At 37.7% G+C, this 21013-nt stretch overlaps 1 protein-coding gene across 1 annotated transcript; it reads right to left on the bottom strand.

Annotated features, from left to right (window-relative positions):
- Window positions 1–428: 428 nt before the first annotated feature.
- LOC140143621 (developmentally-regulated GTP-binding protein 1-like) lies at window positions 429–20355 on the bottom strand. The gene is made up of 10 exons (XM_072165442.1): window positions 20202–20355; window positions 16614–16734; window positions 14262–14306; window positions 9466–9596; window positions 8420–8489; window positions 7236–7382; window positions 6389–6597; window positions 3117–3229; window positions 2016–2138; window positions 429–648 (listed from the first exon to the last, which is right to left on the bottom strand). The coding sequence occupies exons 1-10, from the start codon at window positions 20238–20240 to the stop codon at window positions 429–431; spliced, it is 1218 nt and encodes a 405-aa protein (XP_072021543.1). The 5' UTR covers window positions 20241–20355.
- Window positions 20356–21013: the final 658 nt, after the last annotated feature.

Raw genomic sequence — 21013 nt, 5'->3', positions numbered from 1 at the left:
TTAGTTTTGTGCGCTTCACTAGCAATTGCGCTAGAAGGCTTTTGCAAAGATTACGTGTTAATTAAATGAAATGGCATACAGTACACACACACACAACACACACTTTGGGGCAGAACCTCGTTCGTTTTGAGATGAATGTGCAAAAGATCAATGCAAGACAGATTACATGTTGTTCCTTCAAAATGCTCGTCCAAGCATTGTAAATATGTTTTTCCACAAAGATAATGATAGCCATGCAATCCTAATATAGTATTCAGCAAATTCCTTGGCGGTGTCCGGATTGTTCTTCCGATTATCGCATAAAAAGAACTAGCTCTTGCGTTGCTACGGAGCTTGATCAGCGAATGAGGTGCCGATGTGATGATGACATGATTCAACAAGCCAATGAGAACACCACTTCAGTGTTTACCGACTTAAACAGCGCCAAATCAGCAGACCGCTGAAGAACCTTGCCGTAAACTATAGAAGATAATACAATTGATATATGCAGCGTCACGTAATCTAGAACACGTGTAACAGGAATCCATCGTTGAAGTCACAACATGGTTAAAGCTTTTCACAATCTGTATAGCGTCCTCATCACACAAGATATGTTCCTTGCCAACTTTCTGAGGGTTGTGTTTAACTGATGATCCCCATACCAGGGCACTGAAAAATAAAGGAGACAAATTAGTGAATATTCTTATCCATCAAGTCGTTATTAAAAATCACAAAGTTATGAATAAAAATCTTTTACTGGAACTTACTTTTACACAACTTGCTATGTTGCGTTTGATAACATCAGACTTCATCAAGCAACTGACCAGCTGGACTGGTCATGTGATAGGACGGAGCAGTGGCACAGGAGAGGCATCAAGGAAGCCATCCAGTGGGAGAGTGGAGCAGCTGTCACTAACACGAAAGGGGAGCTGAGATGCAACTTATCTCATGCATGGAACTGGGCCATCAAGAAGATCCATAGTTGCTTTGAGTATCACATGACCAGCCCAGCTTGATGTCGGATGAAGTCTGATGGTATCAGAGGCAACGTAGCAAGTTTTGAAAATAGTTCAGTAAAAGAATTAAAAACTTTGTGAAACAGACAAATTGTTTATGATAAAATCATCAACATATTACAGGCATTTTATTGCAATTTTTCAAATTGCACAAATTGTCACAAAATAGTTACAATCTTGACAATTTGGAATTCTTTTCCACAAGTGAGTTTATCAACTAATATTTAAATCAATTGCTTAATGAATAAGTAGATCATCATCTCAGAATCTGTTCCAAAATCAAAACGTTTATATTTTTCACACATACTCAAAAAACTGAAGAACAGTCATTACAACTTGAGATTTGATTTGTCCCTACACCTAGAGCTAAATGCTAAGGATCATTAATATGCAAAGTTATAATTTCTAATTTGTGTTCATGTCATTGTCATGTCATAGCCTATTAATGATTTCAAAATGGATACATATCCAATGCTTTTTGAAATCATTAATATATTCTGACATGAACACAAATTATAACTTTGCATATTGAAGACAAAATGTTCCTAGCATTTAGCTCTAGGTCCAGGAATACTCCAAATCTGAAAAATAAAAGTAAACATTTTTTTAAAGTATTGCTTACAATTTCTAGAATTGTTTGAAAAATTGGGGTTGGGAGTTTACTCGCAGGTGGGATTATAATACTCGCCTCAGTATGGTACGGGTAATTCTGACATGTTGCAACTGATCAAAAAGGTGAAGTCAGTCAGGGCAATAGAGAGCCTTTCTCCATCCCCTCCCCTTCACTCCCCCCCCCCCCACACACACACACACCGATATGTTACCACTGGCAAATGTGGACACAGTCAATCTGCGGACACACTTTGTTTTTAATATAAATTGCACATTACGTTTTTGAAACAGGTTGTCATGAAATACTCAACTTTATAAAAACAATGATTTATAGTGCGCTACGCACAGGCACCTAGAGGTCGATCCACAAGCCTCGGCACACTTTCAAAGATCATTCAGTGCACTTACTGTTTAAATTCTTTGAGTACTTCTTTGTGTAGATTCATACAGAAATCCTCCACATTGTTTTGTCCATTCTTTAGTACAACTGGAGCCTCATAATCTGGTAGCTGTCCCTTGGGTTTTGTGTAACTATACAAAATGAAAGAGAGATAAAACAGTAAGTAGATAAGTGGTGCATAAAACATGTCCCTGCCAAATTACAAGATTAGAAAAGGCAATGTTACAAATAAAAATAAAAATGGGGAAGAAAATGCTTGAATACCCCTTAAAAAAACAAAAAAACATTAATTTGTAAAATTACCTCATATGACCCCTAGATGACACTTGCTTTCACATCTGTTGACAACACACATATTCACTGTCGTAGTGCACGTTAGAATATGACTGTTACTAGGTCAACTGGCTCACACTTTCTGTTAAGAACCACTGATCGAAATGATCACAACACAAAGCCTATGGCATATCAAAATTCAGAACAGGTGTATGAGCCAGGCTTAAAACAGTAACCAATGGTTACTAACGTGCACTATGACAGCGAATACACAGGTCATTATATCCAGGTTCCATTGAAATCCATCTAACATGTTGGAATCAAGAATTTTGTCGGGGATTAACATGTTTTCATCCTCACCTTTTTGTACCCCCACGTCTGTCCTGTTTTGCAAATGCAGTGTAGCCGCTCATGTTTAGTCCTCTCAGATATAACTTACAATCCGAGACAGAATCTAAAAAGAATAGTTTAACTCTGACATCATTGTCAATCAAACTCCTTAACACCCTTAATTGGTTAATAGCGCGTAAAATGAAGGTTGATTCAGCTGGTGCCTTCATTGGGGAAAAGGAATTGCAGAAAATGGTGACAAATTATGGTACTTTTACAAACTTTTCTAGTGATTGTTGACACAGTGCCTTCATGACAGAAAGCTTCCTATTACTAAGACCTAACTTTTGAGGCAGTTTGTACATTTGAAGGTGCAAAATTACCCGGCAAAATTAACCATAAGGCACGCTGTTTTCACAAAGTCAACTGAGTTCCTGAGTTTGATTGACAGGTGATATCATATGCAAATTAGTTTTTTTTATTCTGTCTGCAATTAATGTACTTACATTCTGACCAGCTGCAGGTATTCCCACATCTTTTCTAATAAGTCGTCAAAATTCCATTTATGATGAGCAGAGATGGGTACAGTATGTGGTATCTTATAGATGATATCCAGCTCCTGAAAAACATAACAATAAAAACCAACATAAATAAACGAGATGAACAAACAAGTTGTTTGCTTTTGTCAGAATTCAAACACTAGCGCGCCAAGCACTAGGTCAGCAACCGGTAGCCACAGGTGTTTTGCTGGCCCAACCAACAAAACCGAGCATATGGTCAAAATGACTTATGGTGATTGCATCATCGCATCACATGGGATGCATGCATGTGCATTTGGAAATATCTTCCACACGGGGAGTATGTTTTTCAAATTTAATTGGTCAGAGTTAATCATTTTGAAACCCATACTCCCCCTGTATGGAAACAGGACGGTGACTTCTTCAACCCATTATGTAATGAATGACTTACGGGAAAGCGCCGGGTACCGCAAACAGACTCGCAAAAGTGCCATATGCCTAGTGACGTTACGATCGATTGCTTGACAAGCCCCCCGGGCCCCGCGGCCGCGTGCCGGTATAAATTTGTCAAGAAATACATGCATACAAAGATATTTATTTACGAACAATATGTTACGATTGCACATTGAGAAATATTACAATTGCATCCTTATTCTTTGCCAAATACAAAATATTATTAATCAGGAAAGTTTTCTGTTCGTTTTAATGAGAAATGTAAATAATGAACCAAATGTTTTAACTTTTATGTCTTTTAATGAATGATGTATTTCGTCTGTGTTCTTAATTAATTTAATATATATATATTTCTACAAGTGTTACATAAATTGTATAAAACAAAGAAATGTAAATACTTTTAATGAATTTTGATATATTTGATGTATGATTTTTTGATGTTTATGTTTTTAAAAAATTCTTACATATAGGGCTTATGTATAATTCTACAAATTGTTATGTATATTGTTTTCATGACACAGGGCAGATTTAGCAGATTTATCTGAAGGGTAACCCTGTATAAATATGGTTTTAATAAATAACATAAGTAAATGAACAAATTTGTGGAAAAAATGCTATCCAATTCTGCATTGTAAATGATTGACATTTATATGTTCATGATTCATTTTGTTTACCGGCCTGTCAATCACGGACTCATTATGACGATGCTTCATTAACACCACGGCATATCTTACGCGGTATCTTAATCCGCTTTATACTTTATACCGACAATTTTAAGGCAGGATGTTTGAACTCGAAGATGTCAATAATGTAATAGCAGTGTTGTAGTCGAGGACCTCATGTCCGAGGCCGAGGCCAAGGCCAAGGACTTGGTGTCCGAGGCCAAGGCCAAGGCCAAGGACATGGTGTCCGAGGCCAAGGACAACCCTTCGAGGCCAAGGACTTTTGTCTGCGAGGCCAAGGCCAAGGACCAAGGACTTTCATAATAATGAACCATACAAACCACGCCCGATGGCGATTGGTGGTCATATTGTCGTCAACGTAAGGCAATTTTTTAAATGCACATTAAATAACGCTGCACGGTAAGCCTATTTATAGAACTTTATAAAATAAACATGCCTAAAATGGGCTCTTTATCCTAGTTTCAACCAACAAAACCCAAGTAGGCCTATGTTGTATTTTCAAACTTGCTCATTATCGGTTTGTTTCTTCTAGACCATATGCATCCATATAAGTAGTGACGATTACAATATAACACGCTTATGTGTTTGATCCGCATATCTACTATTTTGATGTCAAAAAGCTACATAGTAAGGGGCTGCGCAATAATTATGCATATGTGTAGGCCTACCCCCGGGGTGGTGAATTCTCAAAATGGTCTGCCAAAAATCGCTTCCCCCCCGGCCTTGCCAAAAAATCTTTGCTTCCCCTTTGACTTGCCAAAAACCTTTCCCCGTTTTGATGTGCCAAAAATCTTTGCCCCCGCTTTACACACTAAGATTTGGGGAACCCGCATTTAAAACTTTAAATTGTCTTATCATATAATAATTTTGCATAAACGTGTTCCTAATGTTTTTCTACACATTTTTAGGGCATAATATAGAAACGGTGCCCAAAATATCTGTGCCAAAAATCGCTTGCCACCCATTTCCACCTGACAAAAATCGCCTGACCCTCCCTTTCGACCTGCCAAAAATGCTTCCCCCCTTTTAGCCTGCCAAAAAATCTTTGCCCCCGCCCTATAATTCACCACCTCGGGGGTACACATAATTATTGCACCACCCCTTATGTGCTATATATGTGACACAATTAAAGCAGCCTAAAATGGGCATCATCGGATGATCAAACGCAGCAAAATATAGCTGATGAGATTAACCAAAATAGATCAAATTAATTTTATCACAGTTAATCGAAACGCGTCCTACAGTAGCTTCCAAATGATTTTCTTAAAATATTTAAAGAACCTCTTGTGTCTATTCGATATTGCGATTTTGGAATCATATTGAACCAAAACCCAAATATATTATTATTATCATCATATTATATTATTAAATTAACATTGTTTATATGTTTTGTGTTACTCCCCCATTGGATTTTGTGTCATACTTTCATTGTTTTTAATTTTATCCATTGCTTGTTGACACTTGTATGATCCTTTTGGATCCATCCTTTGTCGTCAGTTGAAACAAATTTCCCCTGTTTTTATACATATTATAATTAATAATTAAATATAAATTTATTATTATTACTATTTATTATTATTACTATTTTTATCATTGAATTCTAATTATTTCATTATTTTGGGTAAGCCTGCTGCTAAAATATCTGGCCTGTAATATATTCTGAGAAAAAAATCGTTCCTCTATTTTGTTTTAAAATATCCTTTCTTTCCTTCCTTCCCGGGTTTATCATGACTTAATAAGTGCATGCCCGACGGCCCAGTAGGCTACTATAAACATACTACGCCGCATTGCCGGGAGTTCAAGCAATCGATCGTGCATCAATCAACAGCATGACAGCAGCACAATACCAGCGGTATAAAAAAGGGGCGAAAGTGCACGGGTGCGAAAGTGAAAGGGGGCGAAAGTGCAGGGGTCCGAAATTGAAAGGGTGCGAACCGTCCAGCATTCCCCTGTATTATGGCTATACATACATCTTCCACAACTGGAGTAAGAATTTCAAATGGAAGTTACCAAATTGTGTATTCTATTCAAAATTGATACTCCCTCTGTGGCAGGCCTTACCTAAATCTTCTACAGGGGTAGTGTGGAATTTTAATGGAATAGCCCAATTTGAGACCTACTCACCTCAATGGAGATCTGATCAATTTTATTGAGTATGTAAATGCAAGGTATATAGACGCGGTTGCCCTCCACCACGTCGATGAGATCGTCGGCACTGGCGTCGTATCTCAGCACTATATCGGCGTTGTGTATCTTGTACTCGGATAATATCGTCTTCACAGTGTCTAGGTCTAGAGTGCTTTGGGCACATGTTGCTGTCAGGTTTATACCACCTATCAACATAGAAAATATGGATTGAGAACTCTCAGTGCACAAATGTTTGGATGTTTGATGCATTTTATGCGCATCCTCGTTTAACAATGTTGAATGCTGAATGGTGTGGCAGATAACAAGAGCCCAACGATTTGCATAGAAAATGCCAATTACGAGGAAATGCGCTGAGAAAAATAGCCAATTTTGATGTAAAATTGAATCAACTGCCCATATTTATAATTGGTCGAGCTCTGAGTCTTAAAACATTGGATGAGATGTAGACGAGTCTAATATTTTAAAACTCAGAGCGAGACCAATAAATAAATATTGGGCATAAAGCATCCAATTATATCATTGTCATGATTTAGATCAAATATTTTCACACACTTGGACTCATCAAAACATAATAATGTGGGAAATTCCATGGAAAATGGCTAATTTCAGAGGGATTTGCATGGAGTTTTGACAGCATCACAGGTTTGGAGAACAGTGCTGAACTGAACTGAAGTGCTTGTGCAGATCATTTTAAGAACTGAACTGAAGTGCTTGTGCAGATCATTTCAAGAAAGGCATCTAGGATGACGTTATCGCTATGTATTCCCTGAATGCATCTTTTTAAGAGTTTGTTTCAATATGAATAAAAAAAACAATGCTTTACCTTTATCTTTTCTCTTATACGATATATTCGGTGCTGTCTTGTTGAGTCTAATTCCAAATCCTTCCAATTCGTGTTCTATTAGGTTCTTATGCTTCAGAGGTTTTAAGACGTCTAAAACGATGTAGATGAGACTGCACGTCCTTGCCACTGTAAAAATAAATAACAAGTAGATTGGTAAATTACATGGTGTGTAAAATGTGTCCATACCAGAAGAGCAGTACTCTGGCAATCACAACATTATGTCTTACATGTTAGAAAAATAATTATCAATCACGTAGTTTTATTTTAAACAAACTCATTTGACCATAAAAACGAATAAAAACAGCCAGCTCTCAACACGCTATATTCAAAATTCTTGCGGCAAAATTGTCAAGAGCAATGGTGATTTGGTCATGGTTATTTGTGCTCATTTGTCTTCAGCCTTCATTGTACTATTGGGACATCATTGTGTGGAGTATTAAGGTCCTGTCTTCCATAGGGGGTGTATGGATTTCAAATTCAATAGCCCATTACCCTGTGTAAATTCAGATTCTATAAAGCTTTGTATCAGATTAAACTTTCAACCTTGACAGCTCATCCCTCACTGCCCGCTGGTGTAAATTGACACACTGTGTTCATTGGACTATTCCAACTGAAATCCATACACCCCCTATGGAAGACATGACCTTAATCTCTCACACAATGAGTGTAGATTTCAAATGGAGTTGCCCAAATTCACACTCCCTGTGTGGGAGCCGACATATGAATATCATAGATAGCCCATTAATTTGATATTCTTACTAAAGTAATTACTGTATTTCGTCAAATAGTCTCCCCCCCCTCAAATAAACGCTCCCCCCCCACCACTTTTTTCAACCATGATGTTCAAAAATGCCGATATTTCCATGCTATCTTGTGTAGTAAGCTTACCAAGTTGCGCACATGGTCCATAATAGCGTCAATAATTGGCGATAATCTGGATCAGAAACCCGGAGTGAGCCAGAAGTCAGTGTTTCTAGTTCATAGTTCATCATTTTAGCGTGTGTTTTTAGTTTACCTAATGATTTTAACGGGAATTATCGTTCTAAAATTGACCTTGAATAAACGCCCCCCTTGGGAAAATGTAACGCGCCCGGGGGCGTTTATTTGACGAAATACGGTAGTATTATAAGATCAATTTTCACATAAATGTCACATAATCTTACCTGCGATGACTTGCCTTCCTCTACCTTTGCCATCTTTAGCACCCTCGATAATACCGGGCAAATCCAGCAGCTGTAAGAGCAGCAAAAATGATGCATTTTGAAAATTATGTTATTATTTAATCATTAACAATTAGCACATTGACAGTACCTAGTATGCAATTGAGGAACCCCTTACAGGTAATGCACTTTTAAACTGCCAATTTTCTTACGTATTTCAATGCTTCTAATGCCATTTTTTGGCTGTATTTCAATTTCACAACTGAAACCATTAACATGTTAGGATCATATCAGAATGGTTACAGATTATAAGAAAGTACCGGTATGCAAATCAGGATTCTGAATTGCATAACATACTGTGACAATCCCTTCAGATTCTGGCAAAATCATTTTGATTTTAAATTAATAATTAGGATCTTTGGATTTTAATCTCCCATTTTACCTGTATTTTTGCCCCTTTGTATCTGATGACACCAGGTACAGTTGTAAGGGTGGTGAATTCATAGGCAGCAACCTCAGAGTACACCCCAGCTAAGTTACTCAGTAATGTTGACTCCCAGTCCCCACCTGGTATTATTTTCCACCTTTACCTGTATTTTTGCCCCTTTGTATCTGATGACACCAGGTACAGTTGTAAGGGTGGTGAATTCATAGGCAGCAACCTCAGAGTACACCCCAGCTAAGTTACTCAGTAATGTTGACCCCCAGTCGAGTCCCCACCTGGTATTATTTTCCCCCTTTACCTGTATTTTTGCCCCTTTGTATCTGATTACACCAGGTACAGTTGTAAGGGTGGTGAATTCATAGGCAGCTACTTCAGAGTACACGCCAGCTAAGTTACTCAGTAATGTTGACCCCCAGTCGAGTCCCCACCTGGTATTATTTTCCCCCTTTACCTGTATTTTTGCCCCTTTGTATCTGATTACACCAGGTACAGTTGTAAGGGTGGTGAATTCATAGGCAGCAACCTCAGAGTACACGCCAGCTAAGTTACTCAGTAATGTTGACCCCCAGTCGAGTCCCCACCTGGTATTATTTTCCCCCTTTACCTGTATTTTTGCCCCTTTGTATCTGATTACACCAGGTACAGTTGTAAGGGTGGTGAATTCATAGGCAGCAACCTCAGAGTACACGCCAGCTAAGTTACTCAGTAATGTTGACTTTCCTACTGATGGGAATCCTGCGAAATGAAAAGAAACCAAAGTAAATTTTTGTATTCTAGGTGCTGGTAACAAACTGTTCAATGTTCAAACTTGAAGCATAGAGGGAGACATAGTGGCTTAGGAAGATTTTCAAAATGGGGGTGACTGACAAAATGAACACTTGTTGATGACCCATTCTGGGGGTGCATTAGGGAGTCCCCTCGGGCCAGAGCCAAAATTCCCGTTTGTGGCGGAACGGAATTTTGATAGACCTTTTGAATTGTAGCTCTGTGCCTGTTTATTCGATCAAGAAGTTGACCTGCAATTTAGGTAGGCACAGGCAGTAGTTTAAAAATGGCAGAATTGCCAATACATTGTGGGACCACATTGTTGGGTGGTTGGCTGCAGGTTGCTCTGCGAGAGAAGCAGCTCACCATGTGAGAGCATCTGCTACAACTGCTGCATTCAGGAGAGAAATGTCTCAGGCTACGGGTAATTTAAACAATCTTTCGAGGAGCAGGCGGCCAAGAGTAACTTTGGCAAGACAAGATGGCTCCATCATCAACATGGCAACCAGAAAGAAAATGTTTACAGTCTATAAGAATAGGTTTTCAATGAGTAAGATTTGTTTGAAATTGAAGGTTTTGAATGAGATATCACAAATGTTTTCATTTCCACACAAAACCTTTTTCCTCGTATGGTGATAGAGCACCAAAACTTTGAAACAATCTCTCTATGGACATTCATTGTTGTGTATCACTTGATATTTTTTTTAATAGTTTAAAAACATTTTTGTTCAAATCTGCTTATGATATTTAATGTGCTTTAAGTTTATCCATATGCTTTTTGATTTCATATAATGTTCCAATTCAAAGTGTATTTTTGCTAAATATGCTTCTTGTCGGTTTCAGGTATTGTTCATGTTTATATGTGACACAATCTGGTCCATGGGGGCCAAAGGCGGCAAAAATATGAAGTAAAAAACAATAAAATACATCAGAAAATACACATCACAAAACCGCATAACTTTAGAAATAAGTATGCTAGACCTTTGGTGTTTACAGTATATGATAGCCTGATGTTACTACAACGTAAAATAACCATAGTAACTCAATTTTTTTAAATGCCTCCTTTGGCCCCCATGGAGCAGATTGTGTCACATATTTTCTTATGTCATTTTTGTTTCTGTTTTGTATAGCGCCTCGGATTAGGCTACCTAGATAGATGGCGCTTTATAAATGCTTTAAAGTTAAGTTACGTTTAAAAGTCAAATCAAATCCTCAAATCAGGAAGCATCTACACAGAAGGAGAAGACAACCACCTGACCAGATTGGTTTCCAAATGGTTAGAAACCTGCTGCATAGAGTAAATTTGTGACCAGAAGAATGATTAAGAGGTGTATACTTCTTCCACGTCACAGGCAAGGTCGTTTGGCCTTCGCAAGATTGCATAGGAGGTGGAGTCGTCGTCGTGCTGTTTACAGAGGAATGCAGAGTTTGTCTTCCCATGGTTGATGGACGCATTCGGGTTTGGCAACAAATGGGTGAAAGGTTACATGACAAATGCATCCAGGAGAAATGATCATGGTGGAAGCTTGATGGTTTGGGCAGGTATAAAACCAACTTGATTAGTTTGAGAGACGGAATTACTGCTCAGGTTTACATGAACAAAGTTCTTCAAACAGTAGTTGTCCCGTATGCAGCTGCCATTGGAGATGGGTTTTGTCTAATGGACGCTAATGGGACACCACACAGAGCTTGCATCACCAACAACTTCCTTGATCAACAGTGCATAGATTTTCCTGCAAAGAATCCATATCTGAACCCTTTGGAAAACTTATGGGACATTCTGAAGTGGAAGACAAATAAGAGGATCACACCCGATACCACCTTGGCAGGTTTGCATCCCATTCTACTCAGGCAGCGGAACAACATTATTCAAGGTCAGATCAGATGCCTGATCTTCACAATAACAATGTTTTCTTGATGGTTTCTTCACACCTTCGAATGGCATTATTTACATTGTTGGTGATCACACTTGTAAGTCACAAACCAACGACAAATAACCACACCACAAGACTGGTACTTCATTTGCAATTGTGAATACTGGTACCCTTCTCCACTCAATTATTCAATCTATCCATAGTGGAGAAAACTGCATAGAACCAGCGTAGCACTAACAAGGGCCAATTTGTTTAATATAGTCACCACCAATCAAACGACAGCTATTTTACAGCATGGTTAAAGAGGGTCAAACAATGTCAGTTTAGTCAGTAGTCTATTGCTTAGCAATGTACCGGTATCAGTCTCTATTCTTTCTTCTCCCAAGTCCCCAAATTTGGGAGATCATGTTTGGAGGTCCATGAATGTATAAAGGAACCATTTACAACTTTGAAAAGTATGTATCCTGGGGTACTTATTTGTGTAGAATTCATCTGCATCAGAAAACTTGTAACTCCTTTACTTTAAAAGATATAGGGCCCTCAAAATGCAACACTCGTCCATCCGGGACCAACTCTGGGGTCAAAACTCCAAAAGTAAAAATTCCATTTTTTCTAGTCAGAGCCCTTTGGTGGACATTAAATTATTGATTGAGCCTATTAGAATATTTTTAGCTAAAGATCCATATGCAAAACCCCAATTTACATTTTTGTACATTTTGCTTCATTTTGATCCACCATCAACTTCAGGTATGTTGAAAATTCCATGGATCAATTTCAGTAAGGCTTGCATTCTCCATAGAGTTGTACAAGTCATTATACATGCGAAATCAAAAATGTGTACAACTCTATGGAGAATGCAAACCTTACTGATGTGTTGAAGCCATCGAGTCCCAAAGCCAATATCTCTCAGAAATGTTGTCCAAGGACATATCTTTAACATACCTGAAGTTGATGGTGGGGCAAAATGTTTGACATTGGTTTTCAGGGGGGTCAAAATGTACAAAAAATGTACAATTGGGGTTTTGCATGGGTAATATCTCAGCTAAAAGTATTCTAATAGGCTCAATATTGGATAAGAGTAATGTCCTACCAAAGGACTCTGACTGGCAAAAATATGGACAGTAAAATTATTTTTACTTTTGGAGTTTTGACCCCCAAAGTTGGTCCTGGATGGACGAAGTTGCATTTTGAGGGCCCTATATCTTTTAAAGTAAAGGAGTTACAAGTTTTCTGATGCCAGATTTGAATTCTACACAAATAAGTACCCCAGAATACATACTTTTCAAAGTTGTAAATGGTTCCCTTTATACATTTATGGACCTCCAACGTTGTCTTCGCGTACAATGCGACACATTTTTACGCTGACCCCCTAAATTTCAAATTGATGCCACGGGAAAACAAAATGGAGTATGAAGCTCAAATTTTGAATTTTACTTTCTCATCAATATCTACCACCACACAGAAAAAGAAAAAATTGAAGAGGTGCTGCGGTGCACATCCATGGAGTTGACATGGAATGGGTCTCCTGAAGTTTTTCACTTACCTAATTCTTAGGTCGTGTTCTCACTACAGACATGGGGTCTCGTACCTAGGTCCGAGTCCACATACAAGTGGACTCAGTCCACATTGATTTCGCGTTCTCACTAACACCAAAATGCTGATGTAGGATCGACTCCACTTACCCGGATGTTATAATATCAATGCATGACGTCACTAATTCTGTTGCAATGCATGTTTTGAGCCGAACTCACAGCACAAATCAAACTTTACTAGACTATCAATTTTGAAAGATCATTTTTTTTTTTTTTTCCCCCTGATATATTTCTGCAATCTATGGATATGTTATTTTGTGATATGTATAATTTGGAAAGATCTGAAATAAAACGCTCTAAAAACTATTATTTTATATTAGGCCTATACGTCATGTACGTGTAAAATGATAGAAATACATCGGGTTGTTATTTCTGATTTTGGTCAAGCACGCCGATTTACACGCAACACAACCTCTAAATCACCATATTTTTGATTGGTAATTTTGACTCAGTCTAGCAAAATGTACACCTCAAAAACGAATATAGGCCTATTACACCTGAATAATATCCTTTTGAAGTTCAAAGTCGTTTTGTTTAATTCTGAAACTGCAAATCTGTATCTTGCCGCGATGCCGTTGTTTTCACACTGCACGAGAAGCATGCTGCTCATCAAACTACGGCAAGCATCTCAAACGAACTTCCGTGTATAGCCACTTTCCCCGAGCTGTTTCCACATAAAAAATAAATTTTGTAAATTACTACATGAAATAAACTGAGCCTGTAGAAATTTGTTCTATAATACCAGCTATGAATTTTTAAAGTTGAAAATGCATATGTTTAAATTTTATAATGGAAAATTATAAAATGTAGACTGTATATTGTATAGGCCTATAGTACAACGCCGGCCATCAAGGTCGTGCATAGAGCATTTCCGGTATAAGTGGATCGAGTCCACTTGTAAACGCGTTCTCACTATGCTGTTTGATACCACGTCCTAGGTGCGAGACTACCGCGATGAGGTGGTCTCGATGCTACGTCCTGGATGTAGGATCGAGACCACTTATTTCAAGCGTTCTCACTATGCTTGGAAGTGGACTCGATGTAGGATCGAGTCCACGTCCTGGTATCAAACAGGCATAGTGAGAATGCGCCCTTATTCTAAGAAATTACCCACAACTAAATCTTGGCAAAATTTGACAAAATAAATAACAGCCTAACAGGTCACTCACCGACAAATCCTATTCTGGCATCTCCTGTCTTGGCAACATCAAAACCTATTGAAAATATAACAAGGAAATCATATTTTATACACAATGATTTGTCAATTGAAATGCATTAAATCCACTTGTCTCATCAAAGTAACAGAAAATATCCCAGACCTTGCATATGGAGGTGTGTGCACAATTCTCATGCTAAAAAAAGAGTTGGCCTCTGCTCTGCTCTCACAGGAGGTTAGAAATGCAATGAGGTACAGTATGCAATATAATTTTATGCATTTATAATTTCTTCTTTTTGTTGGAAATTTTTCTAAATACAATTTTTAAACAAACAAGGAAAAACCACATGTGTTGATCTCCATTCTCCATGATTTTATGAACGTGTGCGGTTGACCAGAGATAAACATATTTTTATTTGTACAGAATTTTTTTTAAATTAACCATTCGGCATAAGAGGCCGGTCGACTGCAGATCCGTCGGAAAACCCTTTTCAATACGGAATAAACGCTAACCTCATCGTGACATCATCCAAGCAGCAAAGTTCATTTCCCATTGAAAAAGCGTTATCTGATGGATCTGCAGTCAACCATTCTGTAAGGACAATTTCCTGTGGGTGATTTATGGTGATGCCATACAGCACATCATCTTTGCTTTTTAAGATATAGATTAAAATAGACAGAAAAAAAATAAAGAAAACAATAAGAATTTAAGATGCTTTTTCCCTTTAAAAATATGAATGCCTTGATCAAGCTTGCAAAATGCTTTCAATGTAGAAATACTGAACTCAACAGTGACTTCACCTGCTACATCACATATGGTATCCTCAATTTTAAAAGCAATTAAAAGAATTGTGCCCTTTTCAAGTTGTCTTGGAATACCCTGCCATTTCAAATTAATTAAAATCAAAGACTGATTTGAAATGTTAAGATATTACACAGGATTAGATTTCTGCATGGGGATGTGGTGCATGAATGTGACATCAAATTGATATGATTCAAAGACTGTCGGTTGGTTACATCACATCGCTGAGCAGGAAAATCCTCCTAAGAATCATTGGCCCCTGAACATGTTTAAAGCAAAACCTCCTGTGTAACCTTTTGACAGTTTTGTTTTAAACATGTTCAGGGCCACAATTACATAGGTTTTTCCTGCCCAACGACATGAAGTTGATATCATGTGAGTGCAAGGTCGGAAGCACAATAGTTGCCCTTTGCCATTTAAAATTTGCAGCACAATTTTTTTTTTTATAAAAGGTATCAGGGTAGGACTTGAGATGCTTCCAGGACATCTGTTCTCACCCAATACACAATCCAGTCCTTCGTTTTTAAGGAGCGCAATTGCGCTAACGCTCCTTGGCGCTCCTGAATTCTGATCCTTTAACACAATTCACTGCGCTCCTTGCCCTGAATGGAGGCACGAATAAGGCAATGTGTAAAGAACATTTTATGATGTAATTATGTTTTTCATATGCATGTATATCTAAAAATGTTTTGGAAACTTACATAGTTCCAATAGTGTATAATTTGAGTTACATGTAGGCCCACTCTAAAGTAGTAACATTGTTCACATGTGTATTAATTTATTTTGCTGCCGCGGCCTATCTTGTGCTCTGTTGATACATCCTATGTGCATATGTTATGTCTTAGAGTGTTCACTCTTCTTTTTTCTAATAATGTTTTTTTTTTTTAATGTGTTCATGTATCTTGAATTTATTATTATTTTTATATGTACTTATAATCAGGAAAGAAGAACACTTTGTGTTTGGACTGTTTAGTCTATTTCTTCTTTCCTGGATTGTCATTTAAATTGCTTTTAGTGTTTTTTTCATGTTCGTAATTTATGACAATTGAAATAAATATTATTATTATTATTATGAATAAACCAAACCCATCAATACGGCGCAGCGCATTGAACTTCATAATAACCTATTAATGCTACACGTACCACAGGTCTACACTCCATCAAATTTCAATTGTTCAAATAAATTAAGTACATTTTCGCCCTAATATTCCATTTCTAGTCGCTACAATATATGGTCTCATTTCTGTATCAGTTTTGGTCCAAAACGTGGTCAGAAACAGGTGCAATAACATGCAAATTTTCGTACTTCCGGGGTCCAGACTTCTTAAATTAATGTGTTGTTGATGACGCTAAAACATGTGGTGCCACAATAATACAAAAAAAATAGGCACAAAATTGGCCATGGTGTAGTACCCCCTTAAATCTGATATGGGAGAGTGATTTTGAGCTCTACATAGTTGCCCAGTCTTGCCCAATGCTCCAAACAGCTCTCCTTGAAGGCTGCAGAAGATATTTAATGCTCTCTTGCAAATTCCAAAAGACGGTCTATGACATGACTCTTACCTTCCCCTGTTCCTCCTCCACCTCCTTTGGGTGTGATCAGTTCTCTTCTCAGTTTTGCCAGACGGGCTTTTAGCATACCAAGATGGCCGCTTGTTTGTTTGTTCTTCTGTGTCCGCGCCATCTGTTCAAAGGGTAAAATTGTTAGATTTTTATAAATAGGAATAGGGCAAGCAAGTGTGAACTTAGGCCTGCTTTTTAACTTTTTGTACAAATATTTGAAAACATCTGTGAGATAGACAACAATAATTGCGTGTTTTGGCATTACATGTCTCTTCTATTATGACCAAATAAAAAAATCATTGTCACCAGTGTGCCAATTAAAAGTGGTATTCTTAGTCAGTGGCTGTGGCTCAGCTTGTTAGCACTGAATTTTATTGGTTTCTGCATGCCATCAATCACATGCGTCATCACAGGAAACGCTTGTCGAAGCACGACTGTATGAAGTACGTTCATAATAACACTAACCAGAACGCTGTACACCCAACAAAAAAAGTAAGCAAGTAGGCCTGTTATCGACACATGATTTCTAATTCAACACTTCATTGGGAAAAAAATACGACAATCGACACGTGTCGAAACTCATGAGATTTCAAAATGCTGAAAAAAGTCGATAAATAAGCTTAAAATCACGCCGATATGAGTTACAATTGCCGACTTCCGGTGTAAACATACAAGTTTCCTGGTTCGTTCTACTTCCGGGTTCGGGTCAACTTTCGGGAGGTCATTTTCTACTTTCCGATGAAAACATATGATCGTACGGTAAGCTTTGGACAAAATACTAGCACAGAAATTTCATTTTTTTCCTTTTGATATGTGTCGTACATGTCGTAGAGTGGACAATTTATTTTGACATGCCGGGTTTAGGGTCATATCGACAATAATACGACACATACGACAGTCACTAACAGGCCTCCGGTCTAGCAAGTTTCGTTCATTTCAGAAAAGGGGGATTTCTCATTTTTTGTCAGAGAAGAACGGCACTTGTTTACATTGATTTTGAGAGTGTGCAGAGCGTAAACACGGAAGTGTTCTGATTGGCTGAATCATCAATCTTCTGACAATAATCATTGACATTGGACCGTACCGATTAATCTGTGTCAAATCGTTGGTCGGAGCCCGGCTGCTTGTTGAAGTGAACACATAGGACACGGTTTCAGATTTGAAGCAGGTTTGACTGCCAAAAATGGCAAAATATAAAGTTTCAAAAAATATTGTTTTAAATATGTTTTCTAGACTGAAATTTTGTGCAGAATTCATTTCTGAAGTCAGAAATGCACAATCTGTCATTGTTTTCCTGATATGAGCATTACAGTAGAGGCATATGCTTTTGACGGAAATAAAATATGAGATCCATAAGTGACAACATCATCACAACATATTTGAACTCTATTGGCACACTTATAAAGGCTCTGCAAGGCTCACATCATGTTGTAGTGCAAGTCTGACATCTGATTGGTGCACACACATTGAATAGGTCAAATGATTGTTCAATATTACAGGTACTAATTGTTCCCGATTTTGCTCAAAAATGGGGTGGCGAGTCAATTTGATAAAAAAATTAGAACTCAAAAAATATGCATTTTAGCACAAGTTTGATACTATATCCCTGTAGTACTGTATCTTGGGAATAACTGATTAGTTTTTCTGAAGTCAGAAATGCAAACTCTGTCATTGTTTTCCTGATATGAGCATTACAGTAGAGGCATATGCTTTTGACGGAAATAAAAGTATGAGATCCATAAGTGACAACATCATCACAACATATTTGAACTCTATTGGCACACTTATAAAGGCTCTGCAAGGCTCACATCATGTTGTAGTGCAAGTCTGACATCTGATTGGTGCACACTTATTGAATATAGGTCACATGATTGCGCAATATTACACGTACTAATTGTTCCCGATTTTGCTCAAAAATGGGGTGGCGAGTCAATTTGTTAAAAAAATTAGAACTCAAAAAATATGCATTTTAGCACAAGTTTGGTACTATATCCCTGTGATACTGTATCATGGGAATAACTGATTAGTTTTTTAAACATGTCGCCCTCATATTTTTTTTTTTGCGATTTTTCGAAATGCCAAATTTTACGTAATTTACAGATGTCACAAATTGTTAAAAAATTAGAAAAGAAAATTGAGAAGGAATGGAAAGATATTAATGTTATACCCAAGTAGGAACTTATACTGTGCATAAGGCCCTTCACAATTAATTCTTAGTTTCCTGTTTCAAGTTTGAAAATGAAGGACGAGGTGACTTTTAATTATTAATTATTAATTATCTATTAATTATTAATTATCTATTACTTTCTTTATTTTGAAAATGTGGGCGTTACTATTATCAACAGTCCATTTGGTCATTTTGACTAAGACTACGGATTTAATTATTTTACCTTTATACTTGATTTTTTACATTAATATTAGTAGGGGACCCTACAATGTTCTTGTTTTATATTCATAATCAAAGTTGAGATGATCAAAAACAGATATTAGCAAATAAAAGTAATTAAAAAGTCAATTAAAAGATGAAAATACCTAATTAAAAATAAAATAATTAAATATTTTTCCATTCTTGATTTTGGACGCGCGAGGGAAACAGGAAACTAAGGATCAATTGTAATTGGCCTAACTGATTAGTTTTTCAAGCCTATAGCTCTTGTAGTTTTTTTTGTAATCCCGATTTTTATAAATGGCGGAATTTTTACACACATCAAAATTTTAAGGGGTAGGGGAAACATTTTTACATTTTGCAAGTCTTTCCCTTAGTTAAAATGAACAAAGTTAGGTATCAAATGAAAGCCCATTTAATACTGCATAGACTGGTAGGTCAACCATCACTGTAGCACCTTCCTATATAGAGTTATGATTTTTCAAATAATTTTTTTGCCGAAAACGGCTTATTTTGGCATGTCAATTGTCACGAGGCATGTCATATTTGAATGATTCTGGCGCGCAAATGATTAAGTCAATCACAAAACAAATACCTGAATCCATCAAATAGTACCCTCAGCTGATATGTTAACATTTTAAAGGGCCATATCTATGTATATTGTAGACTCTATGAGTATACAAAGTTGGCATGTGAAAATTTTTGTCACCCAAAAAGTGCGTTTTTTGGGCAAAATCGGCCACAAATCAACATTTTGTAGCAAAATGATGTATTATGCACGCGTTTTGATAAAAAAATCATGTTCTACAAACAATTTTACCCTAGAAAAGACACCTTAGAAATTAAACATAGCTATTTTCACTCTGGGGTGAATTTTTACACACTGTCTTTGGCAGTGAAACCTGCTTCAAATCTGACACCATGTCATAGGCTCATAGCCCGCCGTGGCCGTGTGTGTCACTCATAATGTATGCGCTCGTGTCAATCTGAGCAAGGACTGCCGTTTTTCTCTGAAACCCAGTGTACATGAACATGGAATGATGGATATGCTATGTACATGTATGTACATGTAGAAGGAACACTGGCAACTGCCGAATTCGGCACCAAACATGCAAATTCCAAAACAAGTACATGCGATAAGCTTTACAAACACATTTTTCTGAAAAACAACATTCACTTCCTCATTCTGATACCCTACATACCTCGGATTCAATCTCCTCGATTCTCTCCAGGATACCCATATTAAATTTTGTGTAAATAGACGATCAGATTACACAAAAACAAAAAAATATTGGTGTCTGTTTCGCGCGACCTCGCACTTCGTCGATTGCGCAATCGTGTTGTGCTGGATTAGTGATGGGCGCATCAGTAAATAATGACATGGAAAATTAAAGGTGCATTCATTGTTTGCAATATGTACCTGCAGGGGCTGTGCAATAATTATGAGCCCTGGGGAGGGTAAAATTGGGGGGCAAGACATTTTGGCGAGCCGAAAAGGGGGGCAAGCAATTTTGGCAAGCCGAGAGGGGGTCAAGCGATTTTTGGCACACATTCATGGGGCGCCTTTTTAATAAAACGCTCTAAAAGGCTTAGGAAAAGCGGTGCGGAAACGCTTAAACGCAAATTTTCCTGCTCAGCGCTAAGTCGCAACATATATCTAGACCATTTAAGGATTGCAAATTAGGATCCCAAAAATTTGGCATGTTGGGGGGGCAAAGAATTTTTTGGCAGGCCGAGAGCAGTGGTAGCGATAACCCCGATCGGGGGTGAATGACCCCCTAAATTTAAAAAATATTAATTTTTCACCCTCCATATATTGGGAATGTGCAAGCTCGGGGGCAAACCCGTACGCACACATTCATGGGGTGCCTTTTACTAAATAAAATGCTCTAAAAAGGCTTAGGAAAACAGTACGGAAATGCTTATATGCGCGCGCAACTTAAGGCCAAGAGGGGGGAGGGGCAAGCGATTTTTGACGGGCTGAGAGGGGGGGGGCAAGCGATTTTTAGCGAGC

This window comes from Amphiura filiformis, chromosome 2 (genome assembly GCF_039555335.1).
Source record: "Amphiura filiformis chromosome 2, Afil_fr2py, whole genome shotgun sequence".
In the NCBI taxonomy this organism is placed as follows: Eukaryota; Metazoa; Echinodermata; class Ophiuroidea; order Amphilepidida; family Amphiuridae; genus Amphiura; species Amphiura filiformis.
This window is presented reverse-complemented; position numbering and strand designations above follow the sequence as displayed.

Excerpts from the sequence above, each read along its gene's own strand:
- LOC140143621 (XM_072165442.1), bottom strand. The coding sequence starts at position 20,240 with ATGGGTATCCTGGAGAGAATCGAGGAGATTGAATCCGAG. Across the intron at positions 16,735-20,201 it reads TCGAGGAGATTGAATCCGAG|ATGGCGCGGACACAGAAGAA; the intron begins GTATGTAGGGTA and ends CCCTTTGAACAG. Across the intron at positions 14,307-16,613 it reads TGGAGGAGGAACAGGGGAAG|GTTTTGATGTTGCCAAGACA; the intron begins GTAAGAGTCATG and ends TATTTTCAATAG.